This window comes from Urocampus carinirostris, chromosome 4, assembly GCF_059441175.1.
Source record: "Urocampus carinirostris isolate Australia breed hairy pipefish chromosome 4, RoL_Ucar_1.0, whole genome shotgun sequence".
NCBI lineage: Eukaryota > Metazoa > Chordata > Actinopteri > Syngnathiformes > Syngnathidae > Urocampus > Urocampus carinirostris.
The window spans coordinates 50,331,002-50,353,658 of NC_142352.1; the positions used below are offsets into that span (position 1 = coordinate 50,331,002).

Consider the following 22,657-nt stretch of genomic DNA (forward strand, 5'->3'; position numbering starts at 1 on the left):
CAAACTGTACGGTAGGTCACTATAAGTCTCCGTAGTTTGTATTCTTTATTGTGCTTTGTTGCAAACATTTTCAGTTGAACCACACAATAAAGTAACATCATTTTTTTAAAATTTCTAATTCTAAAATAAGCAGCTGCTATACTGGTATTGGCCTCTTTCATGAGTACTTATACATAAGAAACTTATCTGCGACGATTCAATACCTGATAACATTACCGGCCCATTCCTTGAAAAAATTTGAAGAAATCTTCATTTGTTTTGTTCATTCTTATTTGGCACTTAGCATGATTCTTAAACAGAGGTGGCCAAAACATACTTGATTAAAATCAAAGTACAACAACAAATAACCGACTATGGCGAGCTCCACAAAATTGAAATAGACTTGGACGTTGATACTGTGGTTAATCCAAATACTTTTTAGTTCATTTAGTCAATGTATTTCTCAATATTTATTACATATGTAGAGTAGTAATAAAAAATAGACACTTGAATATTACATTTGAACTGGTTAACTCATTCTTATTTAATGCATATGCTTAAATATTGTTTTTAAAACTTTATTAACACCCAACCTGTATGTTTCATATTGAAAAGGAAAATCTGACCCCAACAATTGCTATTCCACAGAAAAAGTAAAAAAAGATAGAGCTCCCTTTTGGGCATGAAGTAATAATATATTCAACCATGTTCTAAATGAAAAATAGAATTTGATTTATGTAAATCTTTGAGAAGATTTTTTGTTGTTGACAAAGCCAGGAATCAGTTGACATTAAATGCAGTCTTTCATGGTGCAGCCTCTTTTCTAACCTTTTGGGTTCTTTCTTGTAAATTTCTACTTTTACAAATCACCTTCGTAAAATTATAAACTTATCAACTGTAACTTTTAATTGTTACAGGTTATTTTTAGTCAATGGAGTAGTAGTTGCAAAACAACACTTTTTCCTAAGCAGAACCCAGTTAGCCTCCTGTGAGAGAACTGAAAAATAGTGGTGGGTGGCCTTAGTTCTTTATTTTACGCAGAATTTCCCTTTAAATAGAAACTAAAACTAGATCCAGTTTGACCACAGAACCATCTACAACACTGGACATTAAATACAACAATCAATAGGGAGGTTAATATTCACTGAGAATGCGGTTAAATGACAGTCAAACCAAACAGTAGTTATCTTAGCAACACTAAAAATGTTCTTTACTTTTCTCAAGCTACTACATGTTTGCCTACCACAAGGTTGCATAATGTTGAGATATGAATATGTTGAACATCCATCCACCCATCCATTAGCTGCACCGCTTATCCTCAGTAGGGTCGCGGGGTGCTGGTGCCCATTCCAGATATCTTCAAGCAGTGGGCAGGGGACACCCTGAACTGCTTGCCAGCCAGTCGCAGGGCACACAGAGACAGACAACTCGCTCGCTCATTCACACCTAGGTAGAATTTAGACCGGCCAATTAACCTGACATGCATGTTTTGGGAAAATGGGAGGAAACCGAAGTGCCCAGAGGAAACCCACGCAAGCACGGGGAGAACATGCGAACTCCACACAGAAGTTTTCGTTCTCATGACCTCAGAACTGCGCCGCACACGCGCTTAACCACTGCGCCGCCGTGCTCCCCTATGTTGAACATACAGAAAAAAATTGAAGTCCTGCTAAAAATATTTGAATAAGCGCTAGTTATTTTCATCATCTGCACACGTTTAAAAGATGTCATAATTAAATTGTAGCTGAATTAGTCAAATATAAAGAAAGAGTCTTTTTTATAAAGAAAAGCTGCATGAGGACAACAAGCAACTACTGCACATCCCGTAGTAGCCATTGCACATGCTTAAATGCAAAAACCGAAGCAAAGGCAATAAATGTCATGTAACCTTATGCAAAAAATATATGTGCTGTAGACTGCATAGCCCAATTTTCATGAATTGGTGCTTTTCCACTACTGTGATTGTTTTTGGAAGTTTGTGTTTGCATTGCCTACCACTACTTTAATTTGTGGACACATTTAGATTTGTGGACATACACTACATTTAAGAAGTTTAGGGTTGCTCTGTTTTTTCCAATAAGGATACCATTAAACAACTTAACAGTCTATTCTTCTTTTAACAAATGAAGGCTACTCCATGGGAGAAATATCCAAGAAACAGATATTCTTGAACGGTGTGTAGTACTCCCTTCAGATAACTGCAAAGTGATGGCAAGAGGATAAGTACTTTACGTTCTCTCATTTAAAGGTCCTCAACTAGCACTTTGGTTGAATAGTATTTACATTACATCAGTGACAACTTTTACAGCAAGGGTTGGGAACCCTTTTGATCCTCAGAGCTATAAAAGCAAAATTATATTTCGAAAAAAGAAGCAAACATTGAGAGAGCCACAATATACATTTGAATAAACAATTCAACAAAACAGTCAACCCAGCTTTCCAGACAAAAGCTAATTCTTCCGCACGTTTTATTTCACTGAGTGCCATTTGATGAAACCTTGAAATGTGTCTTCCCCCTGCACTTGAGGCTAATTTTGACCGTCATTTATTGTCATAAATAATGGTTTCAAAACTAGGTGCTGGCAGTTCTTTTGTAAAAATTGTGCAAAATACTGCAAATAAGGATGCCAACGTTTTTACCTTCATTTCAGACAGCACTGGGCCGGAAGAATGTATGTACCCCTGTCTATAGCTCTGCCCATTCCCACCGCTCACCCAATAGAATTGGTGTAATTGCTTCATCATAAAGTGTCTCGACAATAACATAGAATACTTAGTGAGCTTCCATATACAGGATTATTTAGCGATTTACAGCCAAAACAAGGTTTGTTGGTGTGACACCTTGACTGTAAACTGTAGTGAAAACCGTGTCCTATATATACTGGACCTAAGCTGAGAAGAAGCTTTCAGTAATGTCTCAATTTCATACGTCTGACAAGTGACTCTGCTGGTAACTCTACATTATGTTATTGCACAAGTTTTATTTTATCTGCGAGCCATATGGCTCACGAGCCATAGATTCCCAACCCCTGATCTACAGTGATGAGGTGAGTACGAGATGCTGGCCTTCAAGGCAGATTGACAAAGAAAATCCATACCTGGCCAAAAAACAGAAGATCATAACATGGGCAAAAGAATAAAGTCATTGGACAACTTATGTGATAAATAAAAGAGTGACCTTTTTATGGAAAACGCAAATCTGTTTTGGTGATCCCAAACTTTTGACGGTAGTGTAAATGTTGCAATATGATTGCCTCTTGTCATCATCAGTAGACATTTCCTGTGTCACTTCATCTTTGCTGAGATTTCCACTGCTGCTGCTGTTGACTGAGCTGCGACACTATTGGTAGTGCTTTTGTTGTCAAAAAATAAAGTCATTAACTTTCAATGGAAAATTGTTCTGCAAGATGCTTTATAACAAGTTGATAAAAGGCTAGTCTTGCATTGTTCTTTCTTAACATGTCTGGTAAAAACCACAGCAGACATATTTTATATAAGTCATCATTTTTAAAGTTAGAGAGGAAATGAAAAGAATCGTCATATACTTTGTGGTTGTATTTAGGAAGCAGACAAGCAAAAAGTATCAATGATGTTTGGCATCACAGAAGTACAATTTTTTGATTGCTGAATTCTACAAAAGCTGTTAGTAAATAAGATTAATTGTAGCATCATATATATATATATATATATATATATATATATATATATATATATATATATATATATATATATATATATATACTCATCTCATTAGCTACACCGTTTATCCTCCTCGGTAGGGTCGCCGGGGTGCTGGTGCCCATCCCAGCTATCTTCGGGCAGTGGGCAGGGGACACCCTGAATTGGTTGCCAGCCAGTCGAAGGGCACACAGGGACAGACAATTTGTTCACTCATTCATGCCTAGGGACAATTCAGACCGTCCAATTAACCTTACATGAATGTTTTTGGAATAAAGGAGGAAACTGGAGTGCCCAGAGGAAACCCACACACAAGCACGGGGAGAACATGCAAACTCCACACAGGAGGTTCGATCTCATGCCCTGTCTCACGCGCTACCCCCTGCACCTATATTGCACCTATATATATATATATATATATATATATATATATATATATATATATATATATATATATATATATATATATATATATATACCATAGGGACACCATTTGGGCTAGTAGAGCCTGGTAGCACCTATCCCTCTCAGGCCCACGAATGTGTCCACATGGTCTTACACGGTTTATAAAACAGGTGGCCCGGGGGCCAGACCAGGCCCGCCAAGGGATTGAATCCAGCCCGCGAGGCAACACTCAGAGAAGCGCAAGAGAAAAACAAGCTGCAGGTTGAAATATGCTCTCGTTATAACTTGATGTTGCCAAAACCAGCTGCCTCTCACAAAGACACTGTACTTGTATTTATTTCTCTCTTTCTCTCTCTTTCTCTATTTTCCACCCCTTTTCTCCCAATATGTCTCTGTCTCTTTCACTCTCTGTGTCTCTCTTTTTCTCTTCCTTTGTTGCTCTTTCTCTCTCTGTGTCTTTTAACCTATTTTGCTCTAACATCCTTTTTTCCTTTTCTCTTAATCTCTTCATACCCTTTGCACGTTTTTTTCCTCTCCTTTCTTTCTATTTCTCTTTGGATTTCTTTCTTCCTCCCCCTTTCTTTCCCCCCTCCCTCTCGACTTTTTATCTTTTGTTTCTCACACTCTCTTCCTCTCTCTCTTTTTATTTCTTTGTCCCGCCCTCTCTCCTTTTCCCTCCACCTTTCTCTTATTTCTTTATCTCTCTTTTTCTTTCTCTTTAATCTACTAGTCCGACCCCTGACAGAATGTTTGTTCCATCGTGTGGCCCCCGAGTTAAAATGAGTTTGACACCCCTGTTTTATACTGATAGGGTGCTTATCCTGGGACACTGCATTGATGCTAAAGTATAAACCATATAAAGCAGTATGAAATGGTTTTACGTCATTTCAGCGTCTCGTATTTATCAACTAAAATGTGCATTTGTTGTTTTATGCAGTCTCAAAAGTGGTCCATATTTTAACTTGCTACACGTACGTCATGTACCTTTAATGTGCGTCAGGATCACATGAGCAGCGTTCATGTGACTGGTCACGTGAATTGACACATAAACATAGCGGCTGAGTTTTGTCACTATCATTGACACTGGGCCATTAGAACAAGCTTCAACTCATCAGGCAACCTACTATCTGCAGGTAAATATTTAGTTCATTGTTAAACCATCCTTTTAAGCTTACATTACGCAAACAACTAAACTAGTGAGACAAAGATTAAGTACGCCGCTAGTTAATTTAGCTAAATTTAGCAAGTCACACTTCAACCACAAATTGGACAAGACTGCTGATACGCATTTTGGTTTGATAAAAACCCCATCAATTTATTTTCTACCTCCGAGTGTTTTCAAATAGTTGTTTGCTCTTTATTTGTATGTGATTAATTAATTATTTCGCAATAATAATAATTTCTTTCTTTTGAAAGACACGTCACATTCTGATGCAGACATCCAACCAACGCAGAAAGCCAGACGATCAAACAATCCAAATTGATTTTTTTTTTCCCGAAATGCAACAATACCTTGATTAGTCGGTGTGTTTGGGTAATCAAGTGCCCAGCCAGCTATTGAGGAATGAGAAATTGATTCCTTTCAAATTAGTTCGGCGAGTTGTCTTGTCGGGGCAAGATGGAGCCTGCAGAATCTGCATATATTTATATGGCTCTTCTGTTGGCCTTGCCCAGTACCACTTTCAAAAAGTTATGTCTCTTTCACCATGATTGTTGTATTTATTCAAATACACTCAACCTCTACTCTAAAGCAACCTATTTAGAAGTCATCAGATAAGTGAAAATGGAAGGAGGCAAAGAATAGTCACGATTAATGTGATCCAGAATGGGGCCTTTTTGTTATTGGATGGAATCCTATGAGGCAGGAGTTGGTAACATTTTTGGCCCAAAGCCCCATAAAAGCAAAAACATTTCAAATTTTTGAAAAGAGTTTGGGTCCCCTATATTTAGGACACAATTTTAACTACATTTTACAGTTAGGGTGTCACAGCAATACCCCGTTTTGGCAGTAAATCGCTAAATATTCCTTTTATACACAAGCTTATTGAACGATCTACGGTCATTGTTGAGACACTTTATGATGAAAAGCCACAGAACAAACTTTAAACTCTCCAAATCCCTAGCACAGCACCAAGAACAATTTGATGAGGTGAGCGGTGGGAAAGGGCACGCGCATTCCACTTCACCCAGCGCTGTTTGCACTGAAGTTAAATACGTTTATCCTCATTTACAGTTTTTGGTGACATTTTTACAAAAGAACTTTGGACAAAAATGAGCCTCAACACTTGAGTAACTGAAGGAGGAATGTGAATTTTGAGTAGTATATCTATAATGATAGGGGATACAGAGATTACAGATTATTTTTTTCTTAATATAGATTTTATCAAATCATCAAAAACACAGTGAAAATAAACGTGGTGAAGTACTAGCTTTTTTTCTGCAAAACGTGTTTTGTTGAATTTTGTCTTAAAATATATGCTGTAGCTTGGTCTGTCAAAAAAAAATACAGTAAGTTTCCTTTTATTGCTCTTAGGGTCAAAAAAGGTTCCCACTGCTGTTATTTTTTTAAACTTTCTTTTCCAGGCATGGGTTATAAAGATAAATTGTGGGTAAAGCTTGAATCTAAAATCCTTATTAAATTTTTGTGTGTGTTTTTCTAATGAACTTGAGAAGCCTTTAAAACCAACACACAAGACTGTCTTCAAGTCCTTCACATCTCTAAAGCTATGTCAAAGTTCTTAGCGCTTGTTTCTAAGCTTCAGTACAAACTGAAGTGCCCTCCGGACTGCACTGGAGGAAATTCATTTGTTCAGCACTTGGAGTTAAAACGACAGCCAGGCCACAGAGCTTGCAGTTTATACACAAAATAAATTCATTAAATCCAGTAGAGCCATGCTTGAGTGTGTTGAGACAATATGCTTGACCACTCAAGGGGACTTTGTCAGACATGACAGGAGATGCAAGGGTGAAGAGTAAGTGTGTTGCGAAAACAAATTTGAAATGTATTCATCCATTGTTTATTTTGTTTTTTGATTTAACCAAATCAAGCAAGGCTCAGTTTTTGTAAAACTTTGGTGATAAGTTGCCTAACTGCCGAGTTGCTTTGCATAAAACATACAAGTTTGCCTTCATTTTGAGATTGCAAAAACTCCCCAAAATAAATGTTTTTAATGGGACAGTGTTTCATTTAGCACCTCTTATGAAAACAAACTTCATCCATTTTAAATAAAAAAAGATCAATTTAAATAGTAAGCAAAAATACATGAACCATCAGATGAATGTGCATTTTTTAAAATACTCCTAGGCCGAGAAATGTATTTTACATAACGTGAGTCTGAACTAGATGGAGCTGATAACTTCATCCGACATCATGCTACATGGGTACCTTGAAAACCAAAAACTTTGTGAAAGCCTGGGCAAAGAAATTGGACGCAAAATGTGTTTTCGGTCACTTTCAATCTCCATAGTTTATATTCTTCTTTGCGCCTCAGGTCCGGTCGTACGAGATTTTAACAATAAAAATGTCAAAGTTCTTAGCGCGCTGTAGATACAGTATAGCATGTTTACACACGAACTAGGAAAAGGAAGCCGGATTTCTTCTTTGGGTCGATGCTGGGTGAGCTCTCACAGCACCACACGCCGGTAGCGGCGGAAAGAAGCACTACAGTACTGTCTTGTACTCTGAATAAGGTACACAATACAAAATCGAACTTACAGCAATGTCCAAGTATTTTTGGGGAAATCCCGAAAAAAAATGTTCGTATCTCGAATGTTCGTAAGTAGGGAAACATCTGTATTAATAGTATTGGTAATTTGTTTTCATTTTGTGGCGATAGTTATTCCTACCACTGATTGTATTTTCATTCTTGACTTACTTGCCAAGGATGCTAAGGTATTCTCCAACTACCCTTGCCCCCCAATTTTTTTCATTCTATTTTCAAGCTATCGGAAAATGGCTTTCATGAGGAAGTGATCGATTCATTTCTGGCAAATTGGAGACATTTCTTTAAATCCAGACAGTCCTTAAGGAAATGAAATCATTCTAATGGGTTTTACGGCGCAAGTCAGCCAATCTTGGTGTTGGAAGTAGGATAAGGAAAGTCAACTGTAATTCAATTATCACCATCTTACTGTTCACTAGGTATAATATGAATCAAACGGATTACATGCATGTTTTTTGTTTTGTTATATTAAGGCGATATGTGGGGTACAAGCCTCCTTTTATTGGGTGCCATCTTATCTCTGACCTTGGCTAAACCCCACCTCCACCCGTTGTCCAACGAGATGGTTGACTACATCAACAAGATCAACACTACCTGGAAGGTAAGTTTTATTTATTCATTTATTTTTTTAGTTTCCATTCTTGCTACTTCTATTCCTTCTTTTAACCGATGGGTGCCACTGTGCGTTCCTCTCCTGCAGGCTGGTCACAACTTCCATAATGTAGACTACAGTCACGTTAAGCAATTGTGCGGAACCTTTCTCAAGGGACCCAAAATGCCTGTCATGTGAGTTTCACATATCAATGAGTTTGTCCTTTTTCCAATAAATTGAACTGAGGTATCTCTTCATCTATAGGCTCCAGTATGTTGACAGTCTCCGTTTGCCTAAGAACTTTGACTCTAGGGAACAGTGGCCTGAGTGCCCAACACTGAAAGAGATCAGAGACCAGGGTTCTTGTGGGTCATGCTGGGTAAGACACCAAAACCTGATCTTATGATTTTCAAGAGGGGTTTACAACAATTGGTATATTTGTTGATATGGGACACAGGCTGTGGCATTATTCTTATTTTATCAATTTGATCAAAACCAAGGTCAGACAGTGGAATAAAATGTGCTGAAAAATTGGATAATGTCCGGAGAGTGGGTTAGGAAAATTGCTGAAATTCTTCTTAAAATACATGTTATGGCTACCTCAAAATGCAAAAATATTTTTCTATATGGCTCTTAGGGTCAAAAAGGTTCCCTACCCCTGATTTACAATGTTGATTTTTAAAGAAAAATGTATGACTGTCACTTAACTTTTGTTTTGTTTTCAGGCATTTGGTGCTGCAGAGGCCATGTCAGACCGTGTGTGCATTCACAGCAATGCCAAGGTCAGCATTGAGGTATCTGCAGAAGACCTGCTGACCTGCTGCGATGGTTGTGGCATGGGGTAAGATGATGGGAAAGTGGGGGAAAAAAAATTGAAACAGGGGAAGTTATGACAACTTAGAGGTTGAAGGACTTTAACTCCCACTGAATATAAGATATATAATATAAGATATTGTTTTGTTCTTTTATTTTCTTTATACTTTTGCACATTTTTACCTTTTTTTTAAAATGTGATTTTACTTACAGCAAACGAGGTTCTCCAGTTTTGTTATACTTGTATAATGACAAAGGCCATTCATTCATTAACGAGACCACCATCTTGGAAACATGAACATGAAAGATCATTGGAGCTTCTATAGCATTGTTACAACCTTGTTTGAGTGATGGGACACTTATTTATGATAACATTCGCTTCTCGGCCTTTTGGCTAAGATCAAGTGTAGTGGCTTATAATCAGGTGCGCTCTATAGTCCGGAATTTAGGCTTTGATGCTAGGTCCTTAGCTTGGCCTTTTGGCCTTTTGATTTTTGCATTCCGGAGATGGAATAAGAGCTTGCGCTGTCCACTCCACGCATCGGCCCGGTATTGCAGTACCTCCGGGAACGGTGCATTCGCAATGATCGCAACAAGGCTTTAGGGCTAGGACCTTAGCTTAGCCTTTTGGCTGAGAGTAAGTGTCCCGGCTCCTAGGCTTTGTAGCGTATAATGAACTGACCGATAACGGATAATGGATAATGAATAACGAAGATAGAACAATAACCCTTAAAAACCCCCTTTTTAACATTTACATTCTCAAATCGGGATATATTTCAGCCTGAGTTTAAAAAAAAAAAAAATATATATATATATATATATATATATATATACACTTTTTTTCTAATTTTACTTTATTTGGACTATTATTAAAAATGTGAAACATGCTTAAAATGTGCAACTTTATCTAACACTATTTCAATTTTTTAAATTGTATTTTAGAAACTTGAAGAGAAAAACATACCTAAAACAAGCCAAAGTAACTATCAACTGAAAGGGTTGGGTGGTTTTTTGGGGGTGTAATTCTTCTTGAACAGTTTTAGTACTATTGTTTAGTACTGTCTTATTTATAAATGTACTTATTTTTTGAATTAAAAACTAAAGTACCGTAAATTCCGGACTACAAGCCGCTACTTTTTTTTTCCAAATGTTCAGCCATGCGACTTATTCAGTGAAGCGGCTTATTTATGGAATTTTTCTAATGGCCACCAATGGCGCAGGAATTTAAAAGGTAAGATTAAGACCAGTTGAACATGTGCGCCAAGAAAGACTGCAAACTCTAGGTTTTAGCATATATTTAATGTAATGTCAAGGTACATTCCGATATTGAGGAAGATGCCCTTGATGACGATAGTTGTTAGAAGGAAATTCAAGACGATTCATTGTGAATTACACATTTACGGGGTGCCTCTTTTCACTGGTATGTTCGATACATTGCGAGCATGATCCTACTAGCGTGTTGGTACCTTTCAAAGGCACGGTTTGGGATGATATTTCTTCATAAATATGTGTAACCATGTATAATATGTATTTGCAACTGTATATTTTTGTAATTTATTTATTTTAGAGATTTATTATGTTATGTGTTCTACGGACAAATCAAAAATAAGGGGCGGAGAAAACGCGGCCTGATGGGAAATGTGGTAAAGCTGAGTAACCGGTAGATCTGTCAGTTGTCGCAGCGGACAACAGTGGATATATATTTTTCCCACCCTTAACTTTGGAAATATACATTTTGTTTCCTTGGATTACTTTCAACGGGACCCCGACTTTAGAAGTCTGCATCATACCTTAATTACGGGTATCATTTGCTCTTTGAAATATCAACTGCAGATTTGAATTTGTGTTAGCTTGCTCTGTCCAACTGACCGATAACGGATAATGGATAATGAATAACGAAGATAGATCAATAACCCTTAAAAACCCCAAAAACCCCACTCCATGCATCGAATCTATTGACAATAACAAAGATGTTATATAATGAAATTGTGAATATGTTTGATTTTCGAGAAGGTTTGTTCAAACCTCACTTTGTGTTTGCTGTTAAAAACGTAATATTGGAATATAATATTGTGAATGTGCTTAATTGCTGTTGAGATTGTCATGATTGTTTTCTGTTTTTAGTGTCAATAAATTTGTTCAAACCAAAACAAAAAACTCCATGCATCGGCCCGGTATTGCAGTACCTCCGGGAACGGTGCATTCGCAATGATCGCAGCAAGGCTTTAGGGCTGGGACCTTAGCTTGGCCTTTTGGCTGAGAGTAAGTGTCCTGGTTCCTAGGCTTTGTAGTGTATTATGAACTGACCGATAACAGATAATGGATATTGAATAACGAAGATAGATCAATAACCCTTAAAAACCCCAAAACCCCACTATTGCAGAATTTATAACTTGGCTCAGGTCAAACTTGTGATTGTGTCACAGGTTATACTGCAGGCGCCTGTGGCTTTTACATGGGTCCTGCTTGAATTGGTAAAAAAGTGCTAATTCATATAATTAGTGGTGGTTGCGGTTTATAGTCAGGTGTGCTCGATAGCACATAATTTACGTTCATACTTAAAATATGCATTATAATTTACTTTTATTCTACAATGAATCACTTAACTTTCCTGTAAAAATGGCCTAAAATCCCAATCCAAGATGTACCCAAAGTAAATTGAATGCTGTTCTTGAACCGTTCAAGGAATATGGATGTTTTGAAGTTTTGTCCGAAATTGAAATAATCGCTATGAGTGCTACTGAAATCGAGTAATCTGAGTTGGAACACACATAAATAAAAGGGTTTTATTCTTGCCCAATGTTCCCTCTAATTTTCCACGGGTCTGAGCGTTCACACAAAGTTGGTGAGCAACGTTTGAAACAACAGTGAGCAACCTAATCCCAGGTGTGGCAAGATAATTAATTATCAAACATGTCCAAAACTTGACATCAAGTTACATTTTGCTGAGTTTCCGGCAATGCTAAATTATTTTTGTCTTTTGAATGAATTGACTCATGTACTATTGCAAACGTTGTACGGCCTACAAACGTCGTTTGTTCTTACAATTCTTTCACAAGATATCCATTTCTTTTTATTTCCTGACATATTTTGTCGCATAATATTAACATTTTGGGGGGCTTATTTAGTCTGTTGTAAGATACAGAACTGTACTTAATCACATTTTTAGTGGAAGTACAATGTTGGCAACAAGATTCACTTATTATTCAAATAATTTCCAATTATGATTGGATGGGCTTCCATTACAGAAAAGCCCATCTCTGTACGTCTACTTAATGACAAATGCACCACATATAGGTTACATTTGTCACAAAGTTATAACTGTTGACAAGCATTAAATAAAGAAAACCAATATAAGACTATGCAACAGAACATTATGCTTGCAATTCAGGCACCACTATGCATTAAAGTTCAGGCTTCTTCCCCCAAAATGAAGATTCTATTTACCAATGAAATGAAATGGAAATTATTTGAATGCAACACAAACTTTTTCTTCTTTTTTCTGTGGGTTTTTTTCTACTTTTTAAAAAAATTCTTTAAAAAAATCTCATTGTGTTTATTTTTATGGAGCTGTTACTTTTTTCTTTTTGTTCTCTCCTTCCTTTTTTTCCTACATTTCTTTTTTCTGGCTTTTTTTCTTAAGTTTTTCCTTCTATTTTTCTCTTCCTTTTTTTTCTTTTTTTCTCAGCTTTTCGCTACTTTTTTATTTTGGTATTTTTTTCTTTTTTGTTCTATTCCCCCATTCCTTTAAGTCATTTTGTGCATAATTTTACATAATATTTGGTCATGTTGGCATTAAAGAAGCAAAATCAACCTAAACAGCCGATTCCTTTTAGTGAGCCGAGCCGAAGAAGCCGGTTCTCGACAAACTCTACTAACTTTACTCAACTTCGTTCTACTTCGACTCGACTTCAAAATACCGCACTTAGGACACAACGTCAGGGGAACCCGTGTATTTTTACCTTCATGCACTGTAACTTTGACGTAAGTCTCTTCTTAATTAGTAATTTTGAGCCCTCATTTTTGTGCGCTGGCTAGATTTTCCTGTGCGCTGAGAATGTGCAAACAGTGCGCAATTGCGCACGCGCGCAGCTTAGAGGGAACATTGTTCTTGCCTGATTTTTTTTTTTTCTTTTGTGATCAAATACCTGCAGAGGAATGTAGCACAGACATCTTGGCTGGAGACTGGTGAGACAATATTGTTGAGCCTTTACTGGTACCTTGTCAAATTTGTCCACAATCTAAAGACCAAAACATTGTATTTTACAGATATCTCCAAGAGTAGGTTAAGGCATTTCCAAAGGCGGCCATTTGGAGACTACCAGTTTACAACACTAAAACCTTTTGCAAATGTGTATTTCACTCTAGCTATTTTTAGACATTATGAAATAGTTGTAAATGTTTGACTTCTCTTTCAATCAATGATTGTGCACACTTGCGCGTAATAATGGTGCGTGAAAAATAAATCACGAATTGTGTTGTGCATGTTTATTTTCGGCTCTGATTTGTTCTTCCAATCCCTGCTTATACTCTTGTGTTTTGACATTAAATGCCCCCACCTTCAAAGATGAATATATTTTCATCCATTCATAAGCATGAAAACGTCTATCTTTTAGATGTAATGGCGGGTACCCTTCAGCAGCCTGGGAATTTTGGACCAGTGAGGGACTCGTCTCTGGAGGGCTGTTTAACTCACATATTGGTGAGTGGCGCATGCAAACGAAGCAAAAGACTTCAGCCGCTCAAAGTTAGCAGCGTTTTCCTGTAGGCTGTCGGCCTTACACCATTGCACCGTGCGAACACCATGTCAACGGTAGCCGACCGCCCTGCAGTGGAGAAGGTGGAGAAACACCCAAGTGCGCGTTGAAGTGCGAACCTGGCTACTCGCCTGGTTACAAGCAAGACAAGCATTTTGGTAAAAACCTTTTCAGATCACAATTGTGATTTGTTCCACTCACGGTTGTTTTTTCCCCCATTTTTTTCAGGTAAAACAGCTTACAGTATTTTGTCCGATGTTGAGCAGATTCAAATGGAAATATACAAGAACGGTCCGGTAGAGGGCGCTTTCTCTGTGTATGCAGACTTTGTTCTATACAAGTCCGGTAAGTGAATAGTGCGTTTAAACGCTCTGGACCAGGGGTCTCTAAACCTTTTTTAAATTGAGAGCTACTTTTTGTTACTAGTCAACGCAAAAGTACTCCCAGTTTTATATGACTTTCTAGAATATTAACCTTGCTAGAAGGCTTGCTAAATAGCTGAATAGGTAGCTTGACAGTTAGCCAGAAAGGTAAACAGGTAAGACACTAAAAGTCAAGTCACATTTATTTGTTTAGCACTTAATGAAAAAATGTGTCAAAGGATTGCATCATCCACTGGTCTTAAACCAACAAGCGGTCATGGAAAAACTTAAAAACCTCAATATGTGGAAATGACAAACCTTGAGAACAGGCCTATCAAGTGGTAATCTCCCATCCAGAATGACCAGGGTGCAATACAATTTTGCATTGGGTAATGATACACAAACCCTAGTGAACATCAAAAAGAAAAACATACGCAAGACTCCAGCAGCTCCCGTGTTATTTTCGATTGTTCTCAGTTATTTTCGATTGTTCTCAGCTTAGGGATGCTGCTGGAAAAGTGAATTTCCCTTCGGGGATGAATAAAGTATCTATCTATCTATCTATCTAAGATGAAAAAAATGTTGAATGTGCATGACAGCAATAATGCTTCAAGCCTATGAAATTGACCAAAATAAAGGGAGTTAGATAGCTAATTAAAAGCCTAAAAAGCATCTGAATAGTCGGATAGAAAGCTTAAAGCAAAGCTAGATAGCTAGATATAAAGGAGCCCAAAATTTAGCTTGATGATTAGCAAAAATGGTAAATAGTTACCCTGATAGCATGCAAGAAAAATAATGTCAAAAGCAAACTAGAACTGTGTATCTGTGTATTATTTGCCCTCATGTAGGTTTTAGATCAGGTGATAGTGTCATAATAGTCTGTGGTTTGCAATAATCTGTGGTCTGTGCAGCCCTTTGTGACTCTTTGAGATTAAGGGCTATACGAATAAACATAACTTGACTTATTTCCTGTTAGATAAATTAAGTTTTTTAAAATTATCACTACTCGAATAACATTTTTTTTTTTGTCCATGAAGCCTGAACTGGAATGTATTTAACTTCCTAAAATAACAGCTTCTCATGTTATTACTATATTGTTACAAGAGTATTACCGGGCTAATTATTGAAAATAAGGGTTAAACAGACTTGGTCAACCAACAAAATAATTTTACTAAAAAATCACATTGACCCAGCACAATTTTCAGAACAGGTCAGCAGGCACCTCAGTGTTGGGACTTTTTTCCAGTAACAGGTTAATCTAACTTTTTTTTTTTTTTTTTTTACGCCGTTAATATTACTGATGCTCAAAAGCTGCAGAACTCAAGGTGCCATGTCCCTGCACACCTGATTATTTTTATCTGTAACTTGGGGATTAAAGCTGCAGCTCATTTGAGTTTGGGGCCCACTGAAACCAGGATCCTGGTGACGTTGTTTAAAATGAGCTTTTCCACAAAGTCGGTGCTGATGAAAACATTTTGCTGTTCCTATTGCAGTGTTTTATATTTGTCCAATAGATATCACTGTAATCTTTTGTTCAACCAAAAAACAAGGAAGACTATAAACTAGAGACTGAAAGTGAACAAAAAAAGCCTTTTTTTCCAATTTTACCCATCCTTTTTCAAAGAAAGACAAAAATATGGGATTTTTTTTTTATTTTCTTTTTTTTTTAAGGAATTACATTAGGGTGGAAAAAATAAGAAAAGGGCAGAGGGGAATAGGAATACAAAGAAAAGTAGGGAAAATAAAGTAAAGGAATGAAAATGGAGAAAATAAAATAAGCAATTAAAAATGAAGAAAAATGCTATTTTTATTTTCCTTTTTTTATTGTCTAATTTTTCTTCATTAAAGTGTGTTTTGGTCAATTTTAGTGTCTGTATTTTATCCTCCGTTGTGCGTTTTCGTGGCACTGCATAATACAGTAACATCCAGCACTTTCTCTTTTCCCTTTAAATTTCGTATCTGGCCATGGGGCTCAAACTATCATCCTTGAGGCGACAACCTTGAAGAGCCGTTAAAATTTTTTTTAGGCTCACTAAAAAGAGCTGCCTCCTTTTAGTGAACCTAAAAAAATGGGTATCCAAAAATAGTAGGAATTCCCATCACTACAAGTTAACTCCAATTAAAGAGGTCACTATGGTGTTTTGTATCTGCTCAGAAAATGTCAAATTCTTTGACATAGAGCTTTTTTTTTTAAAGTAACAGAAATGGTTACTTTCACTGGTAACTTTACTTTTATTATAAAGTAATTCCGTTACTTCTTTTTGGAAGAAGTAGTGAGTAAAAATAACTACTTTTTTAAAGTAACGTGCCCAACACTGGCTACGAGTGATGCTTTTGCCTCTTACACTTGGACGCAGGTGTGTACCAGCATGTGTCAGGTTCTATGCTGGGTGGTCACGCCATCAAGATCCTTGGCTGGGGTGAGGAAGATGGTGTCCCATACTGGCTCTGTGCTAATTCTTGGAACACCGACTGGGGTGACAATGGTGAGAGATTATACATTTTCATCACGCAAATTCATAGTCTTTCTGGGGGAGGCTACTGTCAAAATAGATGAAGGTGAAAATGGTTAAGAAAAATGTTGGCTATGTACAGTAATCCCTCGTTTTTATTATCATCAGTCATGTTCCAAAAGGGTAACAAAACCCACAAATTGAAAACTTTTTATTGATGTATTACCTCTTACCATCGGACTGGTCCGAAGTAGATGTGTCCACGATGTCACCAGTCACTAAAATATGTCATGCCACATACCCTTGGAAAGCTTAAACTCTTGGGACTCAATATATGCTGACCATTTAAAAGTGTACTCATCACAGTAACATCCTCATCAGTCTGAAACAAGATAACTGAAAACTTTTATTCCGGCATAGGTCACCAAACCAGGCCTCCATACATCTGCGAGAGTCTAGTGAATCCAACTGTCCAAAATATTTGCTCCAAAACACTTGATAATTTCGACAGATCAAAAATATCTGCCTAAAAGCATCTCTGCATTGATGGCCATTCCTCATTGCTAGCTCTGTTTAGCCCCATTAATTCCTATTTACAAATAAACAAACTTATTTTCTACATGTCGTAAACCTCTGAACTTAAGATATCTTTTTCGTCCAATTGCAGGCTTTGTTTCACGGTCCACTGCCTGCATTAGCCTATGGACATTTATTCATAAAAACAAGAATGACTTGAGACAGTTGTGACCAATTCAAATGATGATTGACACATTGCTTAGCCAATTAAATTCTGACTAAATCGATATGAACATGTCCCTATTGCATTCAAATTAGACCCTGAAATAAGTGTGCGTAATGCCACTAGTGATCAATTTTTACACACAAGTGTGCACACTAGTGATAGATGCGGAAAGAGATTTCAGACGTTTCAACTCTTTCACACAATATTGGCCAAAGTAAAATACACATTTGGAAACGTTTGGTCGTTGTAAACTGGTAGTCTTAAATGGCCGCTTGTGAAGAAAAAATGTTTAGTATTTCAGATTTTGATCAAATTTGGGAAGGTACCAGGAACGGCTTCAAACTATTGGCTCACCGGTTTTCCAGCTAAGATGCCCATGCTACACTCTTTTGCAGGCATTTAATCGTGCATGTTATTTGGAAAAATGAATAAGCTATAGTTATGCACTACTTGCTTCAAAAAGTAACTGAGTCAGTAACTGAAATGCTCTGTGTAAAGTAACTATTTACCAGGAAAAGTGACTATTTCTGTTCCTCTAAAAAACTTTTATGTCAAAAGAATTTGAAAATTTCCGAGCCATATTTGAGTCTGCTGAATAGAATAAAACAGACAGGTAGTTGTGTTATAAAACCATGTAATATTCATTGCACCTAGCAACAGTTTTATCCTACACTTTAAGTGCAACAATAATGAACCGTAAACAATATCAATCAGCAGTCAACAGTATAAAGTGAGTTTAATAAATGAAATCTAACTCACAAACTGAGACAACTGGTCAAGTAGACGTATGCTATTGTACTTCAAGTATTTTGTTTACAACAAAAGTCAACTATGAAGCAGAATAAAGTGAGTTATACCCTATAGAATAAATCACAATCTCTAGTCATACAACTGAAGTAGATGTGTGCTGTTCTTCACAGCAAAAGTAAACGGTTTAACAATAAAGTGTGTTTAACACTGCAATGTAAAATTAATAAATCCAACTCTCACAACCTGAAACACAGGTCAAGTAGAAATGGGCAACTGCACTTAAAATATTTTGTTCACAACAAAAGTCAACAGTCAAACAACATAAAGTGACTATTCAATTCTTCTTTTCATGTGATGTGATGGTCTTAATAACATAAGAACCACATTACCCATGCCACATTTTTACGAAACATGCGCAGTGTGTACCCTAATGTGTTTACGGTTATATGTTTAACTTGGGAGTGACACAAAAGTAAACACCCTTCCACGCCAACACCCCTTGTCTTAATTTATTAAAGGTAACGCACCTCATTTGACTGTCAATAACTGTAACGGCAGGGAAAAAATGAATTGGATTACACCGTTACGTAAAAAAATAAGTCACATAGCGGAGTTATTGGTAACTGTTATTCCCCACACTAAGCATAGGACATATCAAAGGAAAGCTTCATCCTTCATTAGTAAAAAGTGTGTTCCTAACTTTTACCATAGTTTAGTAATAAACGGTTGAATATTGTTAAGTTTCTTGAAAATTCTTATTTACAAGAGAACTTCTGAGGAAAAACTGCTTTTTGTGAAAGGGTGCATTTCAAGCAGAACTTTCACTTTGGTGCTTGTTTTTGCATTTGTAATACATAACAATAACTAAACGATGCTTTCTATAAACAAGGACACACTGAACTTATGCATGGACTTTGCAAGTAAAAAGAGACTTGTGTCAAATACTAAGCTTCTACAAGCATATCAATTAACTCCATTGTTTTGTTTGCTTGCATTTTTTTTAAGGATTCTTTAAAATTTTGCGTGGATCAAATCACTGCGGCATTGAGTCTGAGGTTGTTGCAGGAATCCCCAAATAAAAACAAAGGTAAGATGCAACTGCGATTTGCCCTGTTAAAAAAATCCATTAAAAGTTTATGTTAAACTATTTTCTTTGTAGGTTTTTTGCATCTCCAGTATCAACATTTATGCTTCATTGAGCATCTTGGTCCACCGGGTTGCACTGAAATGCCCATCGTTTTATTCTTAGTTTTTACTCGGCATTCGCAAAAAAGTGACCATTTTTTTTGTTTGTGTTGATTTTTAGAACTTTTATAATTGCTGTAAGTGCCTGAACACAATGTGTTCCTTTTTATGTTTTGCAGTCAAATATGGCATATTTGGCCAAAATCAATAACTTGAATGTGTCATTATTATTTACATTGTCATTTTTTTTTCAGAGCCGCTCCATTCTTTAGGCTGTACTCATTATGTCAAAATCAGATGTATGCTGTTTTATTATTATTGTAAGAGGTTTAAATTGTTTTTAATCACCAACATGCATTGAAAATAGTTTTGACAAACAGCTGAGCTTGAACAAAAATTAGTTTGTTTCTATTTTTGTGGGTTTTGCATTCATTCCAGGAAACGATGATGCAGGAATGTATATTTGCTCCAAAGTTATTATTTGGTGTTGAATCAGTTTACTATTTAGGCATATGATTGACCATTAAAACTTATGTAACCTCTACGTTGGCAGAATTACTCAAAAAAAAAAAAACAAGCATTAAGGTAAATAAATTTAATAGCACTGTCCGGTGGCCCATCGGGGCCACCACCTTGGGCGAGTGCCCCGGCAGCACTGCCCACCCCCGTGTGTCTAGTTAACTTTATTCACACAGGAAACAGAAAAATACACCGGAAATGCGACTTCAAAATAAAAGAGTACAAGACTAATAAACGTTCAAAAGATGTAATTAGACTGATTATTGAAACGTTACTTCATGTGTGTGTGAAAGATTGTTTTTATATTCCTATAAAAACAAGTTATATTCACAGTGAATTCTGAGAAATGTTACAACCAAAATGACCAACCTACCATTCCCCCCTGTTATTAATTTCGAAGAAAACAATACTGGAGGTTTCGAGTTTGTACATCATTAAGAAATCCAACAGGTTGGTAGCTTCGTGGAGGGGCGAAAAACCTTCGTAAAGGAAAAATTCCCCTCCTCCCACCTCGTTTCCATGAGGTCGAGAGTGTTGTTGTTGTTGTTGGGGTTGTCCATCGATTCGATGATGACCATCTTCTTTTATTTGTGAGTCTGCTGATGTTTGAACAGTCTGATCCTGGATTGTGGTCGGAGACTCAGGTAAAAGAGGATACCTGCGCAATGACGGTTTTTAAAGTGGCGTAAGGGGTGCGCTTTCCCCAACGCCACTATCTTGATTGTAAAGAAGATGGTTCCAGTGGCAAGGGAGACCCTAGACGACCGGCATCTTTCTACAACTGCAGGCGGCTAACGGGATCCAGGTCTGTAGGAAACCGCCTCAAAGCGTGCCGCCACCAGCTTTTGGGATCACTCTTAGTCTGGACTCTACCCTTCGACCTGTTCGGCTTGGGTAACCCTACCAGGAGTACGAGACTCCCGCCGACATAGCTCTAGGGGTCATGGAGACACGCAAAGTGCCCCACCACGATAAGGTGGTGATCCGTCGGGACACAAGGTCGAGAGTGTATTTTTATACTAGAAAACGTAGTAGTAATGAGCGATGGTTAACTATAAGAATCACAGATAAAACGAACAAAAAACAAAAATAAATACAAAAAAAAAGAACCCTGCCTGCGTGTTGGTCTCCACAAGGCCTAATCAGAGCCTGGGTGACCTCATAGGTCGCCTGCCGACGACGATCTTCGGATCTTCGTGTGTGCAATGGGGGGGTTTTCTCTTTAGCTGGTAGGGATAAGTCCTTTTAGACAACGCTGTCTAAGTCCATGTAAATTGTGTAATGTGTGGCAACTGATACCAATGTAACAAAGCAGTCCGCAAAGTCCAAAGTTTTCAACAAAACAATAGCAGAAATTGAACCTAAACTCCTCTCTTCCCACTGTTTTTTAGGAGTCTTATTTTGGTACTTTTACTACCACCAGTTTTCTAGATATCATTGTGGAGTGCGATACCTATTCTTTCGGGAGAATAGATTAGGACATCATTGGCGGCTTTTGATGCCGTTTTTCATGAGCATGGCCACCGTTAGGCACCCCCACGCCTCCTGGTGTGATGATGTGTTGCTTGTAGATGAGGTGACACCATCCAATTGTCCACATTGGACTGCACCTCTTTTCGGATCTGGCAAGCTAACTTCTTCCCTGAGATGACAACGGCCTCTTGCCTCGTGGCGGACGTGTGTAGGAGACACAGCTGATGGCGAGAGTCCTGACCGCTGCCCTGGTGAAGAAAAGTTGAGTTTGAAGGTTAACGGGCTGACAGAACTATGTCATCTGGTCAGCAGGGGTCACTATCTCCTGTATGGATGAGAAAAGCATAAATGAATATCTAGGGAAAGCTATAGTTGGGAAAAAAGGATAGTTAGAGGGACTTAAAATTTATTTTAATGGTGTATGTTAACCATTAATTTATTTTCCCCCCTGTTGAGACTTTTGTGGCTCAAATTAAATTAAATTAATTCATTCATAGATTCGTATATTTTCTTAAGGTATGTTTGTTTTATTATGAGTGAAAGCAAAAATTGGTTATAAAATGTGTTTTCATTTCCCCACGTACCTGTGCCCTAGACGCATCATTTATGTTGGGGTCGCAACTTTTTTCCCTTTAAGTTGTCATTATCATTTAGTTACTCTTTAACAAAGATTTAACGCATTACAAGCTTTTCATTGCTATTTTGGTTTTGCGGTATGAATTCCTATTTTTCTGCACGTCGATCCTAGCTAACGAGATCTTGTCGCTTCGAGATTACGTCATTGTTGGTGGTAATTGTTGTCGAGCGAAGGTTAAGTCAGTCTTTTTTATCAGACAAGCAGCTTTTTTTTCCTGTTCAATTCATCAAAGAGAGCTTGCTTTTAAACGGCTCATTTGCTTTGATGATTAATATCATGAATTATGTTGTACTAAGATGTTAAAAAAACGTATAAAGCAGAGTTAGTTCAACACTGTTACTGTAAAATCAAATTTTACCTTAGCTCCTTTGTGGTATTTTCACAATACTTCCCTAGTAATATTTCTGTAGTCTGTAATATTTCTTATTGTGGCAACGAAATAGTGTAGTGTTTGTACAGTATTACTATAGTATTTTTGTGGTAGAATTTATATTATTGTAATACTTTGCTATCTCATTTCTTGTTCTAAATATGTTATGTCTATGTTCATTTGTCTTCAATTAGATTTTCATCCTCGAAATAATTTTTTA

General features: G+C 37.2%; 1 protein-coding gene and 1 pseudogene across 2 annotated transcripts; both read left to right on the top strand.

Annotated features, from left to right (window-relative positions):
• The first annotated feature begins 5,046 nt into the window (after nt 1–5,046).
• On the top strand, nt 5,047–20,208 carry ctsba (cathepsin Ba). Of its 2 annotated transcripts, XM_088334819.1 has the most exons (12): nt 5,074–5,196; nt 7,939–7,954; nt 8,258–8,385; nt 8,485–8,570; nt 8,641–8,755; nt 9,102–9,217; nt 13,806–13,891; nt 13,958–14,104; nt 14,175–14,291; nt 16,666–16,794; nt 19,259–19,340; nt 19,413–20,208. In XM_088334819.1, the coding sequence occupies exons 3-11, from the start codon at nt 8,263–8,265 to the stop codon at nt 19,330–19,332; spliced, it is 993 nt and encodes a 330-aa protein (XP_088190945.1). In that variant the 5' UTR covers nt 5,074–5,196; nt 7,939–7,954; nt 8,258–8,262; the 3' UTR covers nt 19,333–19,340; nt 19,413–20,208. The 2 variants fall into 2 exon arrangements, with proteins under 2 accessions (XP_088190944.1, XP_088190945.1); XM_088334818.1 differs by lacking the exon at nt 7,939–7,954 and having other exon boundaries at nt 5,047–5,195.
• LOC148368095 (U2 spliceosomal RNA) lies at nt 9,564–9,772 on the top strand (annotated as a pseudogene).
• Nucleotides 20,209–22,657: the final 2,449 nt, after the last annotated feature.

What these genes read in the sequence shown, in the direction of transcription:
- ctsba (XM_088334818.1), top strand. Translation starts at nt 8,263, where the DNA reads ATGTGGGGTACAAGCCTCCTTTTATTGGGTGCCATCTTATCTCTGACC. An exon ending in CAAGCAAGACAAGCATTTTG is followed by an intron (nt 14,105 to 14,174) that starts GTAAAAACCTTT and finishes CATTTTTTTCAG; the next exon opens with GTAAAACAGCTTACAGTATT. An exon ending in CACCGACTGGGGTGACAATG is followed by an intron (nt 16,795 to 19,258) that starts GTGAGAGATTAT and finishes ATTTTTTTTAAG; the next exon opens with GATTCTTTAAAATTTTGCGT.